This window comes from Orbicella faveolata, unplaced genomic scaffold (assembly GCF_042242905.1).
Source record: "Orbicella faveolata isolate gen_17 unplaced genomic scaffold, um_ofav_v1 contig_35, whole genome shotgun sequence".
Lineage (NCBI taxonomy): Eukaryota > Metazoa > Cnidaria > Anthozoa > Scleractinia > Merulinidae > Orbicella > Orbicella faveolata.
This window is the reverse complement of record NW_028301564.1, coordinates 2,897,331-2,922,632: the sequence shown is the minus strand read 5'-3', so window position 1 is coordinate 2,922,632 and position 25,302 is coordinate 2,897,331. Positions and strand designations below refer to the sequence as shown.

The 25,302-nt window shown below is 37.6% G+C and overlaps 3 protein-coding genes and 1 long non-coding RNA gene across 5 annotated transcripts in view; 1 reads left to right on the top strand and 3 right to left on the bottom strand.

Moving 5' to 3' along the window:
- LOC110068900 (C-Jun-amino-terminal kinase-interacting protein 4-like) overlaps window positions 1–8,861 on the bottom strand; it is a 31,693-nt gene extending 22,832 nt beyond the window's left edge. Inside the window, exons 1-11 of the mRNA XM_089272712.1 lie at window positions 8,376–8,861; window positions 6,920–7,040; window positions 6,595–6,665; window positions 5,631–5,719; window positions 4,595–4,797; window positions 3,671–4,271; window positions 3,086–3,142; window positions 2,783–2,878; window positions 1,391–1,433; window positions 641–771; window positions 288–347 (exon numbers count right to left, since the gene is read on the bottom strand). Of these exons, the coding sequence (XP_089128838.1) occupies window positions 288–347; window positions 641–771; window positions 1,391–1,433; window positions 2,783–2,878; window positions 3,086–3,142; window positions 3,671–4,271; window positions 4,595–4,797; window positions 5,631–5,719; window positions 6,595–6,665; window positions 6,920–7,040; window positions 8,376–8,687 (1,784 nt within the window). The 5' untranslated portion in view covers window positions 8,688–8,861. The remainder of the gene's footprint in view (window positions 1–287; window positions 348–640; window positions 772–1,390; window positions 1,434–2,782; window positions 2,879–3,085; window positions 3,143–3,670; window positions 4,272–4,594; window positions 4,798–5,630; window positions 5,720–6,594; window positions 6,666–6,919; window positions 7,041–8,375) is intronic.
- A 1,268-nt stretch (window positions 8,862–10,129) lies between these two features.
- LOC110068896 (uncharacterized) lies at window positions 10,130–16,615 on the top strand. Of its 2 annotated transcripts, none has more exons than XM_089272956.1 (5): window positions 10,130–10,844; window positions 11,327–11,491; window positions 12,500–12,680; window positions 14,290–14,434; window positions 15,020–16,615. In XM_089272956.1, exons 1-5 carry the CDS (start codon window positions 10,506–10,508, stop codon window positions 15,066–15,068), a joined length of 879 nt encoding a protein of 292 aa, XP_089129082.1. In that variant the 5' UTR covers window positions 10,130–10,505; the 3' UTR covers window positions 15,069–16,615. The 2 variants fall into 2 exon arrangements, with proteins under 2 accessions (XP_089129082.1, XP_089129083.1); XM_089272957.1 differs by having other exon boundaries at window positions 10,131–10,844; window positions 12,500–12,671.
- Window positions 16,616–17,675: 1,060 nt separating this feature from the next.
- On the bottom strand, window positions 17,676–20,855 carry LOC110068904 (uncharacterized). Its single transcript, XR_002298831.2, has 2 exons — window positions 20,434–20,855; window positions 17,676–18,412 (listed from the first exon to the last, which is right to left on the bottom strand). It is a non-coding gene; the product is annotated as an uncharacterized LOC110068904 (long non-coding RNA).
- Window positions 20,856–22,406: 1,551 nt separating this feature from the next.
- On the bottom strand, window positions 22,407–24,998 carry LOC110068906 (histone lysine acetyltransferase CREBBP-like). Its single transcript, XM_020776325.2, has 2 exons — window positions 24,937–24,998; window positions 22,407–23,142 (listed from the first exon to the last, which is right to left on the bottom strand). Exons 1-2 carry the CDS (start codon window positions 24,952–24,954, stop codon window positions 22,738–22,740), a joined length of 423 nt encoding a protein of 140 aa, XP_020631984.2. The 5' UTR covers window positions 24,955–24,998; the 3' UTR covers window positions 22,407–22,737.
- Between the last annotated feature and the right edge of the window lie 304 nt (window positions 24,999–25,302).

The window sequence follows — 25,302 nt, the reverse complement described above, 5'->3', positions numbered from 1 at the left end:
AATACATACATTTGTGTCCATTTACAAGTGCGAAGAAAGCACCACAGAAGAAAAAGCCAGGGGAAAGGGTTTTGAAACATTCAATCAGATACTTTATACCCAATACCTTATAATCAATTTACCAGTAACTCTCAGCATCAAAAAAATTAATTAAAATGAATTAATCTAATATTCAGCTGTTTTTGAGAACTATTCTGTGCTGCGGTTCAATACATTCCTAAGGTTAGAAACTCCCCCAAGCTTAAGTAATTAACTTATTACTACCTCAACAAATTTATCATACTTACAATTTCCAAATGGATGATTTCTTCTTCTGCTGCAGTTCAAGGTTTCTCTCTTTTGATGCTCTGGGGAGGAAAACAACTGGCTTAAAAAGAATAATCTACATGTAGTAAACATTTCAGCATCAAACTTGGTTAAACGACTAATCTCAACCTGGTCCTTCCAAGAAGAATTTAAGATACTTTAACCATGTTCCAAATGCAGTACATATTGATAACAAAATACCATATGAGATCACCAGTGCTAAAAAGTAAAGCTAGCTACAGTAATGCCTACTATATTTATTACACTTCTGAAAAAACTGAAGGATACAAAACTGCCTGTCATGGAAATGTCATGCTTATTAGCTGGTAATTACCTTATCATTTCTGTCCATCTAACAGCCTCTTGCAGCTCCATCAATCTTTCTTTGTACTGGTTCCTCTCCATTAGCACTCGAGCCATTTCAACTCGTGTGAACCTCTTACGATGAGCAGCTGAAACATTTGCCTACAAAATAAAATAATTACTTTTAATTTAATTAATTCTCTCAGTTTCACACTGATGGTGTCTTTGACTGACCTCATTCCATAATTATTACAATATATTCCAGAGTGATCCAAAATAGCCATGCCTCCACAAGTTAATAAAACACTTATCATGCTTCTGGGATAATCCAAGTTATGGATTGTGGCAAATGTTTGTTGCTACATTTAGGAAACCACTCTTTCATTTGCTAGTACACATAAAAATAAGGGAACTTCACACATATTATTAACAGTTTATATTCCCCATCAGCTGCAGTCAAAATATATTTTGGTGTACATTGCATATCTAATGCAAAAAAATATTTGCTTGTTAAAAGAAGTGAGATAAAAGGTTAGTTCCTGTTCCCATTTCGTTTCTGGATTCCAGATTCCAGGTTTTTCATAAGCCCATCAAAAACCAGGTATATTTGGCATGTAGTTACTTAGAACTACAAGCCCACCTAGATATACAATAATTATTGATCAATGATTTATCATAAATTGCATGTCTGATGCACAAATAAAGGCAGACCTGCAACTGGATGACATCTGTAAAAAGTGTTTAAATTTGTTTTAAATTGTTGAGTCCAGAAAGCTTTTACCTCTTTTAAGGCCACTGTTGCTTTTTCTGCATCCATTTTGACTCTGCAAGAGAAAAAATACTTTAACTAATGCCCTCAAAATAACAACAAAACAATTAGAAGACTTTGTCCAGTTCAGTTAAGCATAAAAGGAAATCGAGTCATTAAAAAATCACTTAGACTAATGACTTATTATCACAGTGACTTATGGGTGGTTTAATTCCACCTGTTACCATCCTCTCCCCAGGCATACCCCCAGGAATTTGAATTTTTTTTTCTTATTTGGCGGCCTATTCCCCAACCCCGACATGAAAAACGAGGCAGACAATTCAATGCCCCGGGACTCCTATCTACCTCAACTATGTCTTCCCCATTTATTTGTCCATTACATCACATCTACAATTAAATTGATCTTATGTCTGCTAAATTAAATATAATGGTCGGAGATCTTAGCAAGCTCAACGAGCTTTTCTATGAAGATCCCCAAAAATGTCTGTATGTGTTCAAAGAAGGGTGGCAATTGAATATTCATTGCTGTACAATAGCAAAAACAGATGTTTTGTCAAGAACACAAAGCTTTTCTAGAGTTTACTCAACAAGGGATACTACGTAGAGTAATTTAATTTTTACCAAATATTGAAAAAAGAACTGATTTATATCCCATACCACATTAACGATCCAAAAATAAAATGAATCCGAAAGTATATTATAAAGTCGGAAAACCAGTATTAAATGATAATTAGAATTATAATGATTATAATTATTCTCCAATTAAAATGCTTTGTTGTTACAAAAGAAAATCTGTCACATCCATGGGATTTGGACAACATTTCATGAAACTCAATGCCACATTTAACACAAATTTAATTGCAATTTGTATTAAATGCACTTACCTTGTTTTAAAACATTGTTTTGCTCCAGCCAAGCCAAAATAAACTTTATCGGCTTTTCAACAAAAAATCTCTTTTTGGCAAGCAGTGTGTAACTGTTCTGTGTTTGATAAACTACCTGCACGAAGTAATTTTTTATTTGCCCCACTTACCTATCCCCGGGACAAGACTGCCTCAAACAATTCCCCAGCCCCAGGCATGAAGGGCTGGACTTGTCCAGAGGGTTACCCAGGGGCAGATGGTAACAGGTGGAATTGAACCACACATTTACTCAACAAGGTGTATGAAAGTACACCAGTGAAATAACTTAGAACTTAATATAATTGTATGCAGAATATATCAAAATAATTTACCACTTAGCGAAGTTTGAAATAAGGTTTGAAAGTGGTTCATGACTGAGTAAAAATACATAATACTAGTAGATAGATATAACATGCTAAACAAAACAAAGTAACAGACATTAGGCTGAGTTCTTGTTCTTATTTGTTTTACATAGCCCTCAAATGATATTGAACATTCAAACCTCTTGAGTTCCTGTTCAAGCTCTGATATGTGTGTTGACAAGCGGATCTTGGTATCTTGAAGTAACATGACTTCATCTTTAGCTAATTCCCTCTCACTAAAGTGATCAACAGTTCACAAGTAAGAACACCAAGATGAGTACTTCTTCAAATGATAATATATTTTCAATCAACAGATTTGAAACTGATTAGAAACGCATTGTTATTGCATTTTCATTCTTCAGATTTTTTCAAATTCTCCTACATTGTAAAATATAATATAAGCAGAGTTTACTAAGAGAATTTATATGTGGATGTAAACCTACTTGGATAGTTCTTCTACTCTCTTCAGAAGATCATTCTTTTGAGTTACAAGTCTGGTCCTGCAATTTAATCAGAAATAACAACAAATCAAGAACAATAATACACAAATGAACATTATTTTTTACTGTTTCTTAAATATAGTGGCCTTACTAATGGTAAACATGCTGGAATTCAGATGAAACAGTTCAAGTTTGAGCAGTAGCTGGGTTTATTGTTTAATTTGTTTTCTTGGGCAAGACACTTTACTCTCACAGTTATTCATTCCATCCAGGCACAGGTTGTTCAAAGGACGGATATTGATATCCACCTAATAAATCACTATCCAGTGGATAGAGTTTGTTGTGACAACACTTATCCACTGGTTAGCATTATAAAACCTTTGAAAAGCTAGGCCAGGTGTGAAAAAAAAAGATCAGCAAGGCTAATGCTGCGAGGATACACTCTGATGGATTGGAGGGGAAGTAGAAATACTCCACGTTGGTTATTGCTATGAAACCACGATAGCTCCAGCAAGATGGGACACTGTCGCCCAACGTATGAGATGTGTTAGCTATAATAATTATTAGTATCTCAGACTGTTTACTTACTTCGCTGTCAATAATTCCGTGTTCTCCTTCAACACCGTATCCAATTCTCCGACCATTGCTGTAATATCTGCACCAGTGTCCACCTGTCCAATGATGTCTGGTTCTTGAACTGACAGCTCCGCAAACAGTGAATGTGCACTGACACCCTCAGGTAACGTCTCAAGATCCAGAGATATTGGACGCTCTGCACTCTGTCTACTTCCTCCCCTCCTGATCACGTCTACTGGTGAGGATAATGCATTAGGGTTTAGTTCAGGAGTTGAGGCCATGATAGCTGCTGCGTCATTACTCAGGAAGCTTCCATCTGGAGGACTTTGAGCCTCCCCAGAAATTGCCCTTTCAACGTCTGTCACTGTCATGATTGGCATGTTGTCCACATCTGTTAGATGACAGGTTCCAGTATCTAAACTCTGCAAAGAACTTGCCGTGCTTGAACGTGAACCTTTAGGTTGGATATCACTGGTCTTGGCATCTAGTTTATCACTGGTAATGACAACGCTCACATTATTAGCAGTAACACAAGTGCCTCCAGGAGACACTTGGTTGTTCTGAATGACAGAAGAATCCTCTCCAGGAGTTGTTGTCTTCCCACCCTCAGCATCTGCACAATGACAATAAAAATGTTTTCATCAGTAACAGTAACTCTTCTGAAATGGGTGATTCCAGGAAATATCCATACCTATACCATGGGTGGCATTTTGAGAGTTCACAATTTTGGAATTCGGAGAGCATGGGGGGTAATGCATTTTGCAATTTCTGAACGCAAGGGGGTTGGGAGTTAAAATTGTCATGCCGCCCATGGTAGGGTATGGATATTTTCTGGACTCACCCACTGCATTACATTGAGAAAATGGCTCACAGGAAACATTCACTCACAAGAAAGTTTGACGACTTAAAAACATGATAACAAAAGTTTGAGCAAACCTTTCCTGACACCAGCAAGTTGTTCTTCTTCAAGTGACATCTCATTACTCTCCCTTCTGTTTGCAGGAAATTGAGGCATTGACACATCCACATCAGGGCTTTTCGGAGCCACTGGGGAGGTGCCAGGAGGTACCAGTTCCCCTATGGAGTTCACAGGGGTTCCCACAGGTGACCGTGGAGACTCAGAAGAGACAGCCCTTGGTCTATCCAAGAATAAAACATGATCAACAAAGTGTTCAAAGTCCTGACAGTGAATGCCATAGAAAAGTAGGTCCACATGTGTATGTACATCTACAAAGATCTTTGCATTTCTCAATATAGATTCTCTTTGCCTTCCTTTTGTCTAGCAATGTAAGTTTTAATACACTCACTGGGAATCATTTTTTGGATGAAACAGAACTTGTTTTAAAAAACAACCAAACTCAGTTAAAAATCTCGATAAACCACTTCCAAATTATCATTTGCCTCTTTATAGAATGAGTCCTCGAGAAAAACTTTTCGTATGAAAATTAGTTTTATTTGCAAGCATGAGAATGAACGTGCATGTGAAACTCATTTTCATATTAATTTTTTTTTTGCGTGAAGACTTATTTTGACATAGACGCAAAGGTCAACTCAAAAATGCCACCATCTATGTACCTGTACTCTTATTGACGAAAAATATTAGCCAATGAGCGTGCAAGAAATTTGACATTGGTTGCAAATTAAAATATTTGCATGTCAAAGTAATTCGAGTTTACAAGTTTGTATAGATCATGGGAGTATTAAATTTGAACGAAACAGAACTCCTCCAAAAAAATTAAACAAAATCATTTAAGTTTAACAGCCCTTGGTCTATCCAAGCTTTAACAAGTTCTTTAGTTCTCTTGTTACCTTCAGTTGTATTTAGTTGTACCTAGTTGTATATTAATAACTCGTCCTAACATGACCCGCCTAGATTAGCTCAGCTATCGCAGGCATGTTACAATTGTAATTTTAATTTGAGAACAAATAAAATGTATGTATGTAAAAAAAAAAAAAGTTTAGTTACCAGTACCTTAGAGGATTTCTGGTCGGTGTATCTACTGTGGAGCTTGATCCTTTCCTGTCATCTCGCTGTAGTCTTTCCATGTGTTGGTGAAGTAACTAAAACAAAAAGGAACCCACACTCATATCAAATGATTTACAACATCTACTTGAATCATCATGTACACTCCCAAAATAAACAAGATATTGCGTACACTGAGATTTGCTTAAAGATATTTGCCATAAGTGATTTGTGATGTTTCATATTAACAAAATAGAGAAATTGTTAATTAAAAATTACCTGTTACATAAATAAACAAGAGCCTCCATTTGGCAAGAAAATATACTTGAATGGATCTTGGTTCGTGGCCATTATCTGTACTTAGAGGCGAACAGTCTTCCGGGAGTGTAGCTCGAGCAAAACTGTGAGCTTTGAGGAACAGAATGATAATGTCCAGCACAACAATCCAAGCATATTTTCGTGCAGAATGGAGCCTATTGTGTTTATTATCCTTACAATATTTTTCGCAACATGTGCAGTTTTGAAAATTGGGGAGTATCACTCGGATATACCAGCTTTACCTGGGGCATATTCAGTCCTGTGACACGTTTAGACCAATTGTGTGCAAACGAAAATAATTTATGAATTACAATTATAATTTCTTCATTCATTTATTTATAATTATAGGTATACTGAAACATCTGCCATATTTCAGAGACTTTACAAAGCCTCCACTCTTGTTAGCACATTATGGGAAATAAATGAAACTGTTATATAGCAGAAATTTTTTCCTTAGCAGAGCATGCTCTTGTTGCCTACCTTGAGGTCACAAGACATTTTGTAATAAAAAGCACTAAAAGAGCCTAGTAAGACTTGCCCAGGGCAAGCAAAATTTGAGAGCTACTTGTCCCAAGGGCAAGCTGGAATTCAAGTTCATTTTGAGCCTTGGTTAAGCATGATGGAAAACCTCTCTATAACCTGATTTTGTACTCACCTCAGAATGTCTTTCATGAAGTGTGTGGTATTCACGTTTCATGTCTGCTATCCTCTCATCCTGACGTTCAACTAAAAACAAACATTTGTTTATTAACAGGGCAACAAGGAAGTGTTAGTTCTGTTAGGAGAACAGGGTCTAACCCAAGAGTTATGCAGAAGATTTATGCTGCAAAACATTTTCTTCTTGTCCTTCTATTCTCAAGAAGGTATTGAGGGTAACAAAGAAATAGTATAAGCTGGCTTTTACTATTAAGTTAAACGATACTTTTGCTTGCCTTAAAACATAAATGTTTGACATAACAGTTCTGACAGTTGGCACTCACTGTGATCTTGGTAGCTTTTGATGCGAGACTCCAGACTTTTGTTGTCATGTTCTAGTGTGTCAATCTGCTTCTGGGTATCTCTCTTTTCAGCTTCAATTTGATCTTCAATCTCAAGGTATTTCTGCAATGATTATTAATAACTTTTATCACATGATAAATCTATTTTTAGAGGCTGAATTTTCTCTTCAAGTTTCTAAATTATATGCAAAGAGAGACTCAATCTTCTGCACACAGTTCCCTGACATCTTTTTCTTCTTTCTTCAATAATTGAGAAAGAGAAAAGAGAATTTAAACTGTGAGACCAGGCTGAAACCCCTAAATTATTGCTGTGTGATATTGAAAGTTGGCCACAGTGCATATATAGTTATGCATGTCAAAAAGTCAGCTTATGTCAACAGTTCTCACTTGCACACTGATATCTGAATACTTTAATAGCCTCCATAGCCTTGAGATAACCAAAGACAGTTTGCACATTATGACACAGTGGTCAGGCTAGTGTTCCCAAACACTAAACAATGTGCTGGTTATGTAAACCTTCCTTTGATGCAGACAATCTGTTGCATGGAAAGCAATATATCATCACGAGATAAATGGCACTTAATAACGTAACATAATAAAGGAGATGCCCAAAGTAAACATTACATTTGAAAATATCTGACATATACTTCAAGCTTACAGAACAGTGCAGTACACCATGTGAGGTGGTTAGGAAGTTTAATTGTATTAGCAAATGTTTACACTTTCTTAATTAAGTTTCTCACTTCACTTCTGCCCAACACACTCAACTAAATATCCTTCCTCATACATGTGACAAGGGCACATCTGTATATCTTTAACACGTTCTAATGTGTTGCTTGTTTTGGATTTCTTAAACTGGCTTATAGATGTCCAATCGTCATGCATGTGTGCAAAGTAAAACAAAAATAAAAGCCCTCGGGGAAAATGGGACCTTTACTTCGATGTACTGCAATATCTAACGCTACTAAAGGTGGAAGAATACACATGGTAAATCAGACACTCTATAAAGTGGCAATGTTTGACTTGGGGTTAAAACTTTCGTAAAAATAAATAGATCACTTCGAAGTCTGTAATAAAATCAAAGCAAATGACAATTGTGTCAATCGAGAAGACAACGCCTTTCCTATATGTACTAACATAATAAAATACAAAACCGACAGAGCAAAACAATATTAGAAGAAGGTTATAATTCTACGAAACAAATCAATCGAAAATGGTAGAGAAATTTCTACTAAGGGTATTGTTTCAATTCCAATAGGACAATTTGAATGCGAGCGGTTGGGAAACTGCTGTCGAATCAAGAGGTGTACATGAAAACTTATAGAAAATATGGCTAGACTTGCTAAATTATCCACGAAAATACGGAACGATTCAATACGTATTAAGAGGAGAGCTTATATCAAGATATTAGTCAAAGAGAGGGGGTAACTTCACTTACATTCTCGGCCAGTTTTCTAAGCTGCTTCTCTCGCTCGTATTGAGTTATAAGTTGCTCGTTGTCATCGCTCAATATTTCCAACTCGACTAACTGTTCGTTGTTGTCACCGTAAGCACTGTCGAGTTGTTCCAACACAGAAACCATGAGCGGCATGAGGCCTGATACAACGTCTTGATCGTATTTTTGTATCATTCGTTCGAACTCGCTGTAAATACTGTTAGCGAGATTCGACACTCTTTCCGACATGACAGTGGCGCCTCCTTCATCTCCACTCGAATAAACCACGTCGTTTTTCTCTTCCTCGCCCTCCATATCGCTTTTACTTCTTTTGAGGCAAAATACCAACACCTACACTACATTTCCTTGATAACTAACAAGAAATAAGCGAAGAAAACGGTTATATTTTTTCATAATTGCTTCGCCTCTCATCATAGACACACTCTCGTGATTTCCATATACCGGGGAGGTCTGGTGAAGAGATTATTGCTTACCTCCCTTCTAGCCAATCAAAGTTCATTTTAGGGGTAAAGAACAGACATGCGGCTGATGTGATGCCGGAAGAAGATCAGATCAGTTCGTAAGTTTACGAAAAACAAAAGCAGTTTTAGTGCAATAAAATTTTGCGAAAACAAGCTTTTTGTAAGGAAAAAGATTTTAAGCCAGTCTTTGGCTATGACGTCTTAGATGCTGTAAAAAGAACAAAAATCTGTTGATTCTGTTTATGCTTCTTTAGTACTTCTAATGCGGTAAAATGTCAAGTGCTATGTACGGTTGAACACCGAGGAAAACACAACCCATCGGCTAAAGTTTTTACAGGTATTTCTAGATTTTCCGGCGGAGTGTTCCCTAACGGAAAAAACACCGTTTACTTGTCCTAATGGAATCATCACTGTTGATCAGTTTTGTAGACTTATATATGATGGAAATACAGTTTTAGGCCAGATAAACGAGATACTAACTTACTACGACTTTGTACGACTTTGTACTTTGTTCACCCGACTAGCCCCTAAGGAGTAAGGAACGGACCATTAGTTTTTAAGATATATAAGGGGTGATAAAGGCAAATTTCTGGGGCGTGAATTTTTTTTTTTTTTTCCCACCTTCAGATTTTATTCTCGATTATCAGCCGCTGTTCGGGAAAGGAGCCCGCGATCCTCTCCTGTGGAGGGAAGTAGACCAGACGCGAGAGAGCGGCGGAAATTGAGCCTACTTTAGGTTGTGCATGATTTTTCTGGTGGGCAAAAGCTTGTGCAAGAGCCTTTTTAACATCAGAAACGAGCCAATCAGGGAGGCTTACAATTGCAGTTTTGATTCCATTTGATTACCTTGAGAATCCCTTGAGAATGTCAGTCAAGGGTTTCTGTCAATCAAATTGTTCACCGATATGAACAATCTCGCGCCCATAACTTTACCGGCTCCGCGGTCTGCGTAGCCGGAGAAACTCTGGGCTTGATTAAAAGTAAAACGGAAGTCAAAAAACACGTGGTACCATGTGCATTTTAATAACCCATCTTAATATCCATAATTTTGCGAAGTAATTGCTTTTAAACTAAATATAAACGAGCTATATACGGTTGAAAACTGTTAGGATTCGTAAAACCCGCTCTCAAGCTGTGTCAGTGAATAACAACGAAGCTCTTTGTTTTTGCCAGAAGCAAGGTGATATGCTTCTGTTTTTGCTCAGTGTTTCGCTGGAGGGTAGAATCAATTAGTTTACTTAAGAGCAGTATTCAAATTAGAGGTGCATACAGTTGATGATTTGCATTTGAAAAGGTTGCGTGGCCGGAGGGAAGTCACTTGGTTAACTATCGTGTCTGGCTGCAGAACCCAGCGCTTGGAAACCGAGTGGAAAGATTTGAAAGCTGCTTTTCACCGATATCTTTGTTAATCAGACCAGAGCAAGGTTATTGTGACCGCTTCAGAATTGCCTAAACCCACAGCCGTAGCGGCAAAAGACTAAGCTGAACGAAGTTGGCTGGAGAAGTCATCGGGACGTGACGACCGTGTTCTTAACCTTGTCGAGATCTTCTGTGATTTTTTTCGACGCAATAACACTTCAACGAAAGTCTTCCAAGCCTTTTCCAGCGCTGCACAGAATAGATATTCAAGTCGCTCAGTCGAAGCCTTATCATGCACACGGTTAAGAAATACGCTTTCTATGTACAGTTACTTGGCTTCGCCCTTTTTGTCAAGTCTTCGCATGAAAACACAGCGAAAACTCCCGCCATCTTCGCCTGCAAAGTTAATCTAAGCGACAACTTCGTCGTCGAATGGAGTGTTAATGAAACGGCGAAAAGCGTTGAATTCAAAGTGAATGTTACCATCGACGAGAAAGGTTGGGTTTTACTTGGATTCATGCCTATTCCAAAGAATAAATCTTCCGACAAGAATTATCAGATGAAATTAAGCGACACCCGTGGAGATTTTTTGATAACTTGGCCATCTTCCTCGTCAGAAAGGACGTCTTTGGTAAGAGACTTTCTCACTTGTGTTGAAGTACATGTTTGAAATATTGGATCTTATCAGCATACTTATGTTTATAACAATTATGATATTTGGAAGGGTTTCGGCATCGTATTTATTTTCCAAGCAGGCAAAAGCACAATGGATAAGTCCATGTTGATTTTTGGCCCTCTTGGAAAACACGTGCAAAAAACCCGCCAATTTAACAAATAATTTTTCAAGACTGTTTATTTCATTACTACATTCCTATTGTTTTGTAAACCAAAGTAAAAAAATGAACGTCCCTTTATATTTGGCATGACGCAACAAAAACTGATCTTGAATACGTAATAGTTGCATCTTGACAAAACTTCCTGTTAAGAAATACTAGGCTCTTTTGCCTAATCATAACACTCGGGCCACACTGCCCGGGTTATCCTCACTTAAGTCCCAGCACTCAAACATGGGTGTATAACAATACTTATCATGTGATGCTGACTTGTTTATAGGACTTGAATACGATAAATAAACCTGGAGTGCTCGTGGAAGATAATAACACGCATATGGACTACCATGTGAGTGAAGTAGTTGCCTCAACAAACACTTCACTTCGATCAGTGCTGTTAATCAGCAGAAAGCTTGACACGGGTGACCCACAAGATGTGCCAATCACGGTAAGTCACTGACCAAAGGAGTGATTGAGTGATTGAGAGTGTGTTCTTCCTCATTACTTTGTAAGTTTTTTAAATTCCAAGAACCAACCATGGCATGTTCACCAAAACACCCGCCATATAGCTGTATAGATAGATTGTAGGTATATGCAATGCCCCAAACGATATGGGTTTTGGGCTGTAATGCAGTGATAAAATTATAGATATATGATTTTTAAAGGTAGGTAAGCAGTGATGGATCTCCTCAAAAAGGGTGTTGAAGTGGTATAAGCCCTTGGTGAGCATAAGCCCTTTCTTAGTTGAGTCAGGGCGGGGGGGGGGGGGCACATGGAGGTGGGTCATTTCTTGTTTCAATAAAAGGGGTGGTTATCAGTCCTTTGGCCTTTATACTGACCTTCTTCACTGCCCCTACTCCTCACCCCTAGGAGCAAATTCTAAAATTAAAATTTTCCAATCGTGACCAAAAGGGGTGTCGCAAGAACAAAGACCTAAGACCAAATATCTAAGACCTAAGACCTAAGACCCCCTCCGAATCTAAAAACGAAGACCTAAGACCCTTTAAGAATCTTGTTTTTGAGATGCGGAGGGGGTCTTTGGTCTTCAGTCTTAGATCTTAGGTCTTTGTTTTTGAGACACACCCGACCAAAAGTCCTTGGAGCACTTGAGAAAATATAGCACCTCGTGGCTCAAAACGGAAAGGTGTGAAGTCTTAACTTAGTTTTTCTGACCGACCATAAAGCAATGTTAGAATCCTTAGCTTTTGCTGGGTGGACCAACATCAACATTGTGTTTAGGGAGGGGGAGGGGGTGGTGAAAACAAACACAATGTGTTTGTAAAATGGTTAAGGTAAAATCTTAGGCCAGCATGAAAGGTCTGGTACGAAATTAAATGGAAAATGTTTACTCTATCCTCATCTGAAAAAGGGCAAGGGTTTGCCCCTTGAGAACTGGGTATACACTCAGAAAAGATTCATAGAGTACTTCCTTGACAAGTGTTTTATTTCCCTTCAGGATGAACCTATGTGGATTTTTGGTGCTTACGGCAATTCTAATGACTATTTTAAAGACCTATCGGCCATCACAAGTAACATCAATGACAATCTGGCCATGAAAGAGGTCATTATTGTGCAGAAGAGTAACAAGAAAGAAGACAGTATAAAGCCTTGGCATAAAGTGCTTAAAGGTATCAAAGGTACTTGAAGCCCTGGGCAAACAACCGCAACATGTCAACGCAACACATCGCAACATTGTTGGGTGCAACATGTTGTGCGCATTTGACCACCCCATTGCAACATGTTGCAACATGTTGGGTGCTGTTGGCTCAAATTTGACCACTTTCAAACTTAAACTTGAGCCAACAATACCCAACACGTGGCAACAAGGTAACCAAACACGCAACATGTTGCACCCAACAAATTATGTTGCGATGTGTTGCATTTACATGTTGCGATCATTTGGCCAGGGGAGTACTGTCGTATATGGGCTATATGGGTATGTGCTGCTGTGAAGGGTATGGTTTTCAAGCAGTTTACTCTAAGATAAGGTACATAAATCAGAGCATTTGGGTCTAGAATAGGGTATTATTTTTCGCAAAACTGACCGGTTGGTTTAAGATTTTATCTAGACTAAGGAAACCAGGAATTGCCACTCAAAAATATAAAAAAATCAAATTGGTAAGTTTAAATTTACACAAATAAGCCTCTAGAGTCTTGATAGATGGGGGAATTTGGGGAGTTTACTCTAGTATAGTGTAGCAAGATTCAGCTGAACTAGCTCTGGTTTAGGCTAAGGGTTCCAGGGTGCCAGCGGCACATCCCTACCCAGAAATTCCCAAAGTACCCCCCCTGGGGGGGCTTAATGCATAAGTTTATAGACAAAATAATAACAAATGAAAATATCATTTCAGTTTAGATGATCTGACAAATACTCAGAGATACAAAAATTATGCAAATGAGTTCTCATAAGCTGTGAGTTCAAGTTTGATCTGATCTAACAAGTTGGAGAAATAATGAACACAGCAGCTCTCTCTACGCTAGATTACCAGCCACTGCTCAAGAATCAAAAAACAAAATAACTGGAAGCTGTTACTTGAAGTAAATTTTAGTAAGAATTCTACTAAAACAATTACATTATTCACTCTCGCTTTCTATGAGGTGATAGTTGATTCGGCCTTTGGCCTCATCAACTATCACCTCGTAGAAATCTCGAGCTCATAATCTAATTGTTTTGTTTTTTTTTGCAATAGTAGCATAATCTAATTGTTAATTACAGTCATTCCTGAGTTGAGAGTAGAATTTTTCTTTAAAAAGTTTCTTCAGCCAATCTGCTTTTTGGTTTCTCAATGGCTCAGTGTAGCTTGATCTGTCCACATTCATGGGAAAAAAATATATTTTTAACTCCGATTAAGGTGAATGGTGAAAATTAGCCACTAAAACTTTAAAATTGACTAAAAGCAGATCAGTTACAGAAAAAAACTCCTCAGAAAAATATCTACAATGAATCTCAAATGCTAGTTTAAAAAAAAAATCAATTGTGTCTTGAAGTAATACTAAAGGACATTCATGGGGCTGTTTCATCTAGTATACTGTGTTTTATTATAGAGTGGTTTTCAAGTGAGTGTCATAAAACCAAAACCAATTGAAACCAATTACTAACCAGTTAGACTGCTCACTCAAATCTCAAACCATAGTAAAACCAAAACCAAAACCAAAATAATTAACTGATTACTTTCGACACTCAATTGAAAACTGCTCTTAAAGTCACCAACTTCTTCAATTTGTTAATCTATTTTTCAACTCCAGAACAAATGGAGAAACATTGGATAGGTGTTGCACTAGCGGTGTCTGGAGTGCTGACAATTGTGATTACTGGAACAGTTTACTGTTGCTTCAGGAAAAGCAGAAATGAGTTCAAAAGCAAGAAGCTCAAAATGACATTCTACAGAGAGTAAGTTTCTTTGTTGGTTTTAGTAAAGCCTAAGCAAATATTAGTGTTGTGAGCATCCACCAATCTTTCCCCCAAGCTATATGTCTAACCTTAAGCTAATGCATTACATCATTCAATTTACATTTTTTTCTTTTAAAAGTTAAATTTGCAAGTGTAGTAAGCCCAGCAGAAATCATCTTACACAGTGAGCAAATTAATGCATTATCAATGCATAATAATATTTATGAAATGCCATGCTTGTAGGTAAATGTCTACTCCCGTGAGAAACAGAGTTTTGTTTCCTTCAGATCATTAGATGTTCCCATGGCCATAAAGCAAAGGGTAACATTGACATTCAAGGGGAAACAAAACTCACTGTTTCCCATGGGAGCCCTAATATTATTATTGTTTTCTTATCCCCCCGTAACTGAAAAAAAACTCACTATTTTCTTTACAACTCACAATTACACTTTTAAATTTTCCTTTGCTGGAAAAAAAGTTCATCAGAAATGCATTGACCTTCAAATATCAACAATTTTACACCATGATTTGAGGATTTCTTGGGCATAGTTTAATAATAATTGACTCTCCTATATTTTGTTGCAGGGATGAAGATGATGAGGCTCGTGTAGCATTTCTTCACTCACGCACCTGACAATGCAACAATAATAATTGATATTCTGGCAGATTGTGCATGCTCTATACTAGTCATCTTAAAGACTTCAACATGTTGTCTTGATAGTGCAGTCGAAAAAATAACCTGACCAGGCATTCTGGTCCGGAAAAAACGAAAGTAACATTTTGGATAATGACAAAGTGTTTTCTTGTTCTTGCCTTGTCACTGAAAACCAGAGTTCAAAGTTACATGTAAAAGCTGCATTCTACTTTTTCAGAAATTTCCCATTGGTAAATTAAGTAGTTTAAATTTGTTGTAAGAATAGTTTTGATACGTACAACAGGACAATAGTTTTGGCAATTAAATTCTTACCATTACAATCAGCTTTACTTAACTATTTTTCTAACAGTGGGAATCAAGAATTCAGTCTTCTAGCCACAAGTTTTAAAAAGTCACTAATCAATAAGAAAAGTTTTGAAAGCCAGGTGTACAAAGTAATAGTCTGTATATTTTACTCATTCAGACAATTTAAATTCTCTTCACTGTCCTTTCAAGACATAGTGAAATTAGCTTTGAATGTGATCAGAGTTTTAACAATAAGTGCTATAATATCAATAGTCTGTAATTTTCTTTGAGTTTTCATTTAATGTCATACTGCTAGAGCAGTTTTCAATCGAGTGTCAAAAGTAATCAGGCAATTATACTTTGGTTTTGGTTTTACCACAGTTTGAAATTGACGGAGCAGTCTAATTGTTAAGTAATTAGTTTGGTTTTGGTTTTATGACACGCAGTTGAAAACCACTCTAACCTTTCATCTTATATTAAGAATGATAAAAAACAAATACTCTCCATAGAAATTCAGGATATTCCTCTCGTGCATGAATTGGGTAATAATTGGGTTATAAAAATGGCTTCTACCACAACAGAAAGTAATGCACTTGGTTATTTGGCAATATTTGCATGGTGTTTTATAATTAACAATTGAATCGTGAGCTAACTCATAGTCCAATTTTATAATTGCTCAGCTAATCAGATCGCAGCATTTGCATTAGTTTTCTAGTAGAATTTTCAACTAATAAGAGATATATTTCCACAGGATAAACTTAAAGTATTTCCACACAAAATCCTATTGTATAAAATTATCATGAAATAGAAAGCTACTATTGCAAAAAAAAGTAGACAATCTTTACTGAAAGAATCTTATTTGTAAAGGGATAAGACAAAGAGAATTAAATGCCTTAACAAAAAAAACGAGAAACATAACCTTTGTAGTTGAAATTAATGTAATAACATTATGATAGGCAGAAGTTTCTTTTTAATTTAATTAGAACTTTGGCTACTTTTTGCTACATTTTTATTCCTTTATGTTAATTTTCTTAAATTTTTGTGTAAGAATTGACTCTGAGTTTGTCTCAATAATGATTCATTTTTGGTTTAAAACACCTATTTCATGTGTACATGTAATTTAAAAATTACAGTAGTGACGTATTTTTATTATTAATGCATGCATGTTGCGCTTCAAATAAAGTCTCTGGTGATGTAATATTTTGTTCTTGATGTTTCTTAAATACAAGCAAAGACTGGTATCTGTGATAAGTTTATGATCTTCACCTTTAAGAATAGGCCGCTTAGTTCAAGACTTGGTTTCTATGTCAGTCTGTAAAAATTCAGGTCACTGGTGATGTGTTGTTCCAAAAATATCAGTTGGTCAAAATGAAATTCAAATTCAAATGAAAAATAATTCTCTTCACTCTAATTTTTCATGGATTATGAATAATTAGGATTAAGAGACTGAGGAATTTCATTTTAACCTAAATTTCATTTTGACCAACAACATATACATACCCTTCCCTCTGCAACAGAATCATCTTGATGCCGTTTCGGTTTCACACTCCCTTCCATAACCCTCCAGAAATTCCAGTTTTTACCAGAATCGCTACTAATCTCGCAATCTGATTGGCTAATTTGCCGTTAACGAAGAGAGTCTAGACAATGCTGCTTGCATCAATGTGTCACGCAATGCCTTTTCCAGCATGCGCTCTGAAAAAAAAACATTTTCTTTGACGTTGATATTGTGGTCATCACAGTCGTCAAAATGTTGTGGACTCACGAGGCGCAGCCTCATTCGATATGTTACTAAGCTCAAACACAGTTTGGCTTTTAAGAACCCAACCCCATAAGAATACGAAAATTATGACCTTCAAAGGGGTGAATATGAATCTCTTCTGGACACAGTCATGTCTTGCGTGAGGCTGTGAAAATGCTTGCTCTAGAAAGCCCAAACAGTTGAGGAGGTTTAAGTGCCACGGCAAGTATTAACATGTGTAATCTCTGCTACATTTTTTTACCCCTCTTATCCTTTTCAGGATCTTTGATAGGATGACTTCCAATTTCTAATATAAGGTGTGCTTAAACACAAATGGTTAACCTAAACAGCACTTGGGTTAGCCTAAATAGTGTTCAGGTTAGCATAAATATCACTGGCTCAACAGTGATTAGTTCTCAATAGTTGTAAGGGTTTAAAAACACCCTTACAGACACCCATATCTCACATTGACTCTCACCAGTAGCGTCAATTAAATTGATCATTTTGCCATTTCATGTTTTAAACAGACCAATCATCCACACAGCAAATTCAACCTCAAATTACACAAGCATGGTCTATTGTATTTAAACCAAAAACAGTAAATACATTACTAGTAACATGTAGTAGACAATTTACACTTTTTTTCACATCAAGAATGACACCAAGAGCTCTGAACTAATATAGACTTGCTCTATGCAATTAAAACATCAACCAGCCCTATAAACATCTAACAGTCCTCTCCACATAAGAATGTCACCATGAGGTTCATTATTAAATCAAGAACAGTAGCTATTTCAGGAGTGCAATTATTGGATTTTTTTATTATTGACATTTAAGACTGCAGAAAACTACATATTGTAAAAATTTCTCCAAAGTGAAATCGGTGTTAATAGTAATAACACATTTTTGAATTAGTTAAATGTCATCCTCACCATCTCTGGAAGAAGACAGTCTTCCCATCCCGTCCATGAAGAAGGGAAGTTTATGCTGTCAGAAAATCTTGTATGCTGTTTTGATCTTCTTACGCACTGTGTCTGTACACAAGATCCATTTCATTCCACCACACAAATCCCAATCCCAAATGTAAATACAGCTTTGTATTGCCAACACATATTGCTGATCAACAAATATTCACAAACCAGAAAACCAAAGCAACGAGTAATTTTTTGTAACTAAAAAAATAATTAACAAAGAACTTGATCAATGAAAGAAAAAAACGTCCATAGTCTGTATCTTGTTACAGTCATTTCAGAAGCCACAACCAATCATCCAGAGAGAGTTTTGTAGGCATAAGGAGCTACAAAAATAACAACAGTATTTAGAGTTAGTCAAACCTTTGTTAAGAGAAAGGCACAACAGACCCCTTTCGATATATAAAAATTCAGCTTGGTAGTGAGGCCTAGAGGACACAAACAAAAAAAATGAATAAACATGTCATTCAATTTCTTTTGTTTGTGTCCTCTAGGTCTCACTGCCAAGCTGAATTTTAATATATCAAAAACAGTCTGTTGTATACTAATCTAATAAGTTCCACTGCACAAAAAAATCAGACAAGCTGGAAATCACACAAGGAACCCACACTCAAATTCAAACCAGTTTGAATTTGTGGGACAAGTCACAGGGACCAAATTTTGGTCCCTGCAACTAGATTTTTTAATTGACAAAAATTGCTTGTTCACCCTATGGGATTTGTCCCTGCAGCTTGTCGCAGGGACAAGTCCCCTCGTGTGCCGACCCTAACAGGGGTTGTTACATTCAGAATTCTATGGTACCAAGTTCATAGACTTGGCAGCCCCAACAGAAGGAAGCTAAAAATTTGCTTTAATTATTCCCACCCTTGGAAATCGTCAGACTTCTTTTGATAAGATCGGAACTTCTATAAAAATTGCAAGGCCTCCTAAGATAAAAATCTTGATATAAGTGCTTGTCACTTAACACAACTCACTCCAGCCCTAGCCGATAGGAGGAAGTTAGGCTTATTGGACCTTCTTGTGTGCAGTTTACTTTGAGAGGCCCAGGGTTTTCACAGGAGAAAAAAGATGTTACTAAAACTGGTAACGGAGAATGGGGAACCGGGAACGGGAGTCTGGGAACGAGTGTACAGCAGTAACCCGCCAAAGAATTCAACATGGTGGACAAAGGAAAAGAAAAGGGAACAGAAATGTGAGGAAGTGTTATAGTTGTAGACGTGGGTTTCTACCTGCTGTGCCCCAGAGTCCAATATGGTACTGGGTTAAACAAAGCATAAAATAGCACCTGGGCAGAAAATGGAATCGGTATTATCACATGCTTTCCCAATAGGTCAGTACAAAATGTAGACTGTAATACTGCAGACCGGGTAAAAAATGCAGACTGCAGACTGGGCACAAAACGCAGAGAGAGAATAAAGACTGTTTTTCGTCTGATACGTGACAACATGTCATCTGAAAACATACCGAGTGTCACGCAGTCACTTTTCCACGTTCATCTTTCACCAACATTAGCATTATTGTGGAATATTCCTTGATTGTTTCTTCATATACCGGTATTTTGTCTTTGACGAAGCGGCCAGGCCACAGGTTATTTATCTGCTGCTCACCTGATTTTCCAGCTGACTTGCCAATCTCCGAAAGGCCGCCACGCTGCCAAATGCGAAGACAGCGGACGACCCGCATTCAAAGACAGTTATGTGTTATGTCACTTGTCCTCGAAATCGTATTGATATGTCAGCTCATACACAAACTGAGAAGATATGAATAGACTATGAAGGCTTGAAATTCTATTTAAGAATGACTGTGGCTTGACCGATTGGGGACGTAACTTGTGATAATACCGATTTGATTTTTCCCCCAGGCCCCATTTCATGTTTTGTTTATCACAGTGCCAATCGGACTCTGCTATAACAAGAACGTGCTGGGCACATGATCAGGGGGTACAGCTGGTAGAAACTCACGTTTACAACTGTAACACTTCCTCACACTTGCCCAAATTGTTCCCTTTTCTTTTCTTTTGTCTGCCATGTTGAATTCTCAGGCAGATTACTGCTGTACACTCGTTCCCAGACTCCTGTTCCCGGTTCCCCATTCCCCGTTCCACGTTCCACGTTCCCACGTTCCCCATTCCCAGTTTTAGTAACATCCGGGGAACAACATATCTTTTAATATTATTTCAAGAATTTTAACAAAATAAAGTCTATCTTCGCAAACATCTACGAGCATTTGTGGCCATTTTTCAGGACTAAGCACACAAGCTACAAGTCGTGGACTCAAGCCTGCGGAATTCCTGAACAACACAGCCTAGAATTGAAGTCAACATGAAATGTCACCTTACCGGCCTTACCTAATCTCAGCAGAACCACATAGGCCACAAAAGCTTTCATTGTAAACCACACGTTTTGTTTGGCTCTTCTCCTTTCCTCTTCTACAGCAGCTTTATCGGGTGTTCTATCAGTCCCGGGCAAACGAAACATGATCAATAAGCTTTCAAGAGTTTATCAAACAACGAACTTTTCTGGGTTCGGGCCTCTGGATTCTGGATTCAACGACACGCGTTCTCAAATGGTACGCCACTTAAGCATCACGAAATACCTCCCACCCCCAGTTCCCTACTCGCCAGTAAAGCAATGATTTAGCAAATTTCATACGTCTGTCTTGTTATTGATCATGAATTTCGTCATAACACCGTCAAAGTTGCTGTGGATCCACAAGGCGATAGCCGAGTGGATCCGCAGACTACTTTGACGATGTTATGACAAAATTGATAATTTTGTCAATAACAGGACAGACGCATGAAAAACTGACATTAATTTGTTTTTTACGATAACAAAATATTTATTGTCCAATTATCTGCTCTCGTTCATTGATGCATCGCATATATTATAAATTCATGTATCTGTCCACTTTTTGATATGAAAATTAGCCAATAAGCATGTGAGAATTTCTGCAGTTATCGTAAAAATATATATGGATTCTGATACTGTACATTCAAGGTAGTCTTGGTGGAAATCAGAGCATTCTGACTGGTTCTTTCTTCATCGGGACTTAACCATACAAACTGTTTCCTTTGAAACGTTCATTTTTTGTTTGCAAATAAGCCTTTAAATCGGAACTAGGGTGCCATATAATAAACTACTTACTCACCTAGCTTACTTGAGCTATTCTGGGGAATATTGGACCTCTGTTATGTTTCTATGGACCTCACTGCACTCGGTTCATGGGCAGATATTTCCCACTCGGTTTATAAGAGGTTAGTGTTTTAAAACTAAGCGTGGTAAATGTCAAAGATTTTCAGTAGAGGTATATTTAAGGGAAATCAAGATATATATCCCTTTTTTTCTTTTTTATCCTATTGAAAGGGGGGCGTGCTTTCATCCTATTTTATGCAGATATTTTAACAAAATTTAGGTTAAATTTACAAATGCGTCCTTTGGTAGCTTTTCACATGTCAAACACTATTTTTTTTTCTCACCACGTGTCATACATGAACCCTTTGCCACCTTCCTTGTGTTGGTGGTTCTTATATGAAGGGTGTGGTGGTTTGATAAATTTTCAAAGTTATAAGGCTGGATAAGTGGATTAATCCTGGGGGCACTGTGGGTATAACTGTGCCACATTTCTGCAAAGGATGTAACTGCTTGTCTTATTGTGCCCTATGATTACAGTGTGGGTTGTCAAGTACACGACAGTCAAAAATCGACAGGAGGGGGATCACTGAGATGGACACGGTTTGGCATTCATAATTTATGCAATATAAATAAAGAGCGATTTGACCTTCACATCAAATTCTCCTTTACCCGAACACTTCAACACCACATGACACATGATATAATTAAATAAGGGACACGTAAAAGAACAGTTGCAGGGCTGTCATTAAGTTTTAATTCACCTGTAGCCTTGATCCTCACAACCATAACAAACTTGTTACTTTATGGCTGAATTGTATCAACTACGGGTAAGTTCACCTGCAACATCAGGTGACCATCAAGCATGCTCAGCCATAACAGGTGTTATGGGTTTTGGCCCTTAATGACAGCCCTGAGTCAGGTATTACAATGATTCAAGCAGGTAGTTTCAGAGGACTTGGCTATGGAGTTTATGGAATCTCTGAAATGGGAGAGGCAGTAGCAATAATTTATTATCAAACACTGAGGATTTGACATCGTGCTGATCATCACTTCGGACTTCATAATGGATCATCACAAATGTTGCTAGTTCATGACACAGTTGGTAACTAACAAATATGTTCATACCAATTAACTAATTCATGAATGGCAATGTACTATTAAAGGCAGAGTTACCGGTAAAAAACATGTATACACACACAGTCATTTACTTTATTGAGCATTCCTAAAAAAGGCCCTAAGGCTATTAATTCAGCAACAATACCATAAACAGACAGAAAATAAAAATAATACAAGGCTGAGAAAACTAGAAAAATTAGTTACAGTATTTGTTCATCTATCCAGACTTATTCTACACCATGCATTAATTCCATTAAAAAACTTTAGTGTTAGTCTGTTATTTGCTACAAGTCCTTGCTAAGGTTGTTCCATTTATTCTAAGTACTTTTACAAGAAACGCAATGTTTGAGTTCAGAACTATAGCACTGTCTATAAGTGGCTGAAACTTGTTATACACGATGCCTTTAACCAGCAATGCCTGGTTTCATTGCCTGATTTGGCATCTGAGGTGGAGCCTGCAATACTTGACGATGATTTCTGGCCCTACCACGGTGTGTTTGTTGCTGTCTGAGCTTCACTTTAATGTACCGACAGAAAGGCACAAGGCATTCCCTTGCTAGACAACGCCTAGCATGATAACAACAAAGATGAACTAACTCCTGACAAATACGACATCCTCCGCCAGCTTTTCGCTGGCACCTTTTTGCGTGCTCCAGAACGCGCTTCATCTTGGCACAGCTTAAGTGCTGGCAGTTGACCTCTGGGCAGCGGTTGGCATGTACCAAGATCTGTAGGCACCGCTGGATCTTTAACCGTCGTTCCTCTTGTGCATTGAGCTGGGGCTGTTCCTCTTCTCCTTCTTGTTGTTGCTGTTGATCAAGAAAAATATATACCTCTTGCTAACTGGGTTCGAGGTCTGTACTGCATGACGAGATTAAAGATCAAGGAGAAATTTTCTTGGATGCCATTTTCTGTCAGATCATGGCATGTCAGTTGAAAATTCTGTCAGTTTTCATGCCTGACAAAAATTTGCCCTGTTCCAAAGCAGGATACTGGTGCCTTTTAAGTTTGGTGAGGCTTGAAAAAATTTGGTAGGGTGGAAAAAAATCACTGTGCACACTTGTATCACGAAACTGATGACAGATTTGTTTTGCAAAATAAACAAAATTTGTCTAGTATGTACACCATCTGACAAGCACACTTTTAGTCTCTTTTTAGACTCTTTCAGTCACTTTTAGTCTCTTTTAGCTTGTGTTACAACTGCTCTTACTCCCCGAAGGAAAAACTCTGAGAGCACCAGTGTGTTACCATTGATAACTGTGTTCAAGGCCACATGATTTTTCCCAGAATGTATGCAAAATGACCCATATTTTATGGCAATTGGTTGATGAATTGTTTGCAGTTTAATGAAGTGTAACATTTGTCACTTGCTGAACTCAGCACTTTGCTTTTTATCAGTTATGCTGAGCAATTTTCCTCGAGAAATTATATTGATGAAACTAAGTCCGTTCTCCGCTGTGTTTTATTCCTTGAGAAGCAAACTTTTCCTGCAACATGAGAAAGCTAAAAAAAACATTTTAGTATCTGTATGTGACCAGTTCTCGATAAAAACACTGTAGGGATTCTAAAGTGAGGTTTGAAATGGCCAACAAAGAAAGAAATACTATTCATTACTCTTATTCTACATCAGGACTAAGACAGTATTCTAAGCAAAGAAAGACCTTTACATTCTGGATATATCTACACTTAAGAAAGAGAATAAAAAAGCAAATTTATTTTATGGAATTGTTTCAGTTCTTGGCATGGCGCCTATATACGGTTGCAGGAACTTTGTAGCTGACATATGTCACCTCACAACGTGGGTCAGAATTTCAAAATATGAAAGTTCTCAGCCAAAAGACATCAAAAGCAAACACATTACAGCTGTATTTGCCACTAAATTAAATTTGAGGCCACCAAATGTCCAAAATCCTTTTCATTTCTCTCGCGCTTTCTTCAGCAACAGAATCAAAACAAAAACAAACGCTCACAAAGCGTTCCGGTCGACAGGGAGTCATTAAACTGTTTTAATGCATGAATAATGTATGCAAATGCAAGGAACATGACTATCAAAGGAACAAACAGAAGCTCTCTGTGATTCCGATACAAATCATTAAATGTAATTGGTGGGTACGTACAATGTTCTCCTTTATTAGTTTATCCGTTTATGTCACCAGCATTCTTCATTGATTAATTAATTTTCCTCACGTTACCCGTGAATGGCTTTACACCGTATTTATAGCAAATTATACAGAATGTTCAAATTATGCCAGAACACGTTATCGTAAAGAGGAGTTACTACACAAACTTTGTGATACTATTAAATTATCACAGGCAACGCACTATTGGAGTGTAATTTAGCATGTCTAGCATAACATTCTAGGAGTATTTCATGTTTGTACGTATGATTTTTCGATCTTTCGCTGTGTTACGTAGTAAAAACTTGTGGCAAAACGTGTGTTAGAACATGAACGCAAATTTTTATATAACTGAGGTTCTGTACGAATGTCTTTTAAAAATATCGGACATAAAAAATACAATGTAGTATAAAACTTCAAAGATAGATCACTGATGGGCGTTAAGCAATAATATTTTGGCTCTAAAGGCATCAAGACACTTCTTACCTCCACTTCCGCCATCATTCACTCTCTGAGAACGCAATTCATCGAAATGACTTATGGGTATTTTCCAAGATGGCGGACCCCTCATTCCCAGTTCCTCCCCATCAAAATCCCTTACCCGCCTAACTAACCCCGTAGAGCGGATCAAATTTCCGTGCACGTGGGTTGTCCGTTGACGGAAAGGCCACTTGGTACTGGTAAACTTAAGAGGGCGCGGGCTAGCGGGCTGACGACAGTAGGTGACTAGGGTAGAGGGCTGAAATAACCTTCCTTGCACAACGCTCCCCCCTTTCGACCTTTCTCTTGTATTAAGTTTTTTTGTCGTACATGTAGGAAGCTTGTAGTTACTCTAAAAGAAACTGTTGGCCA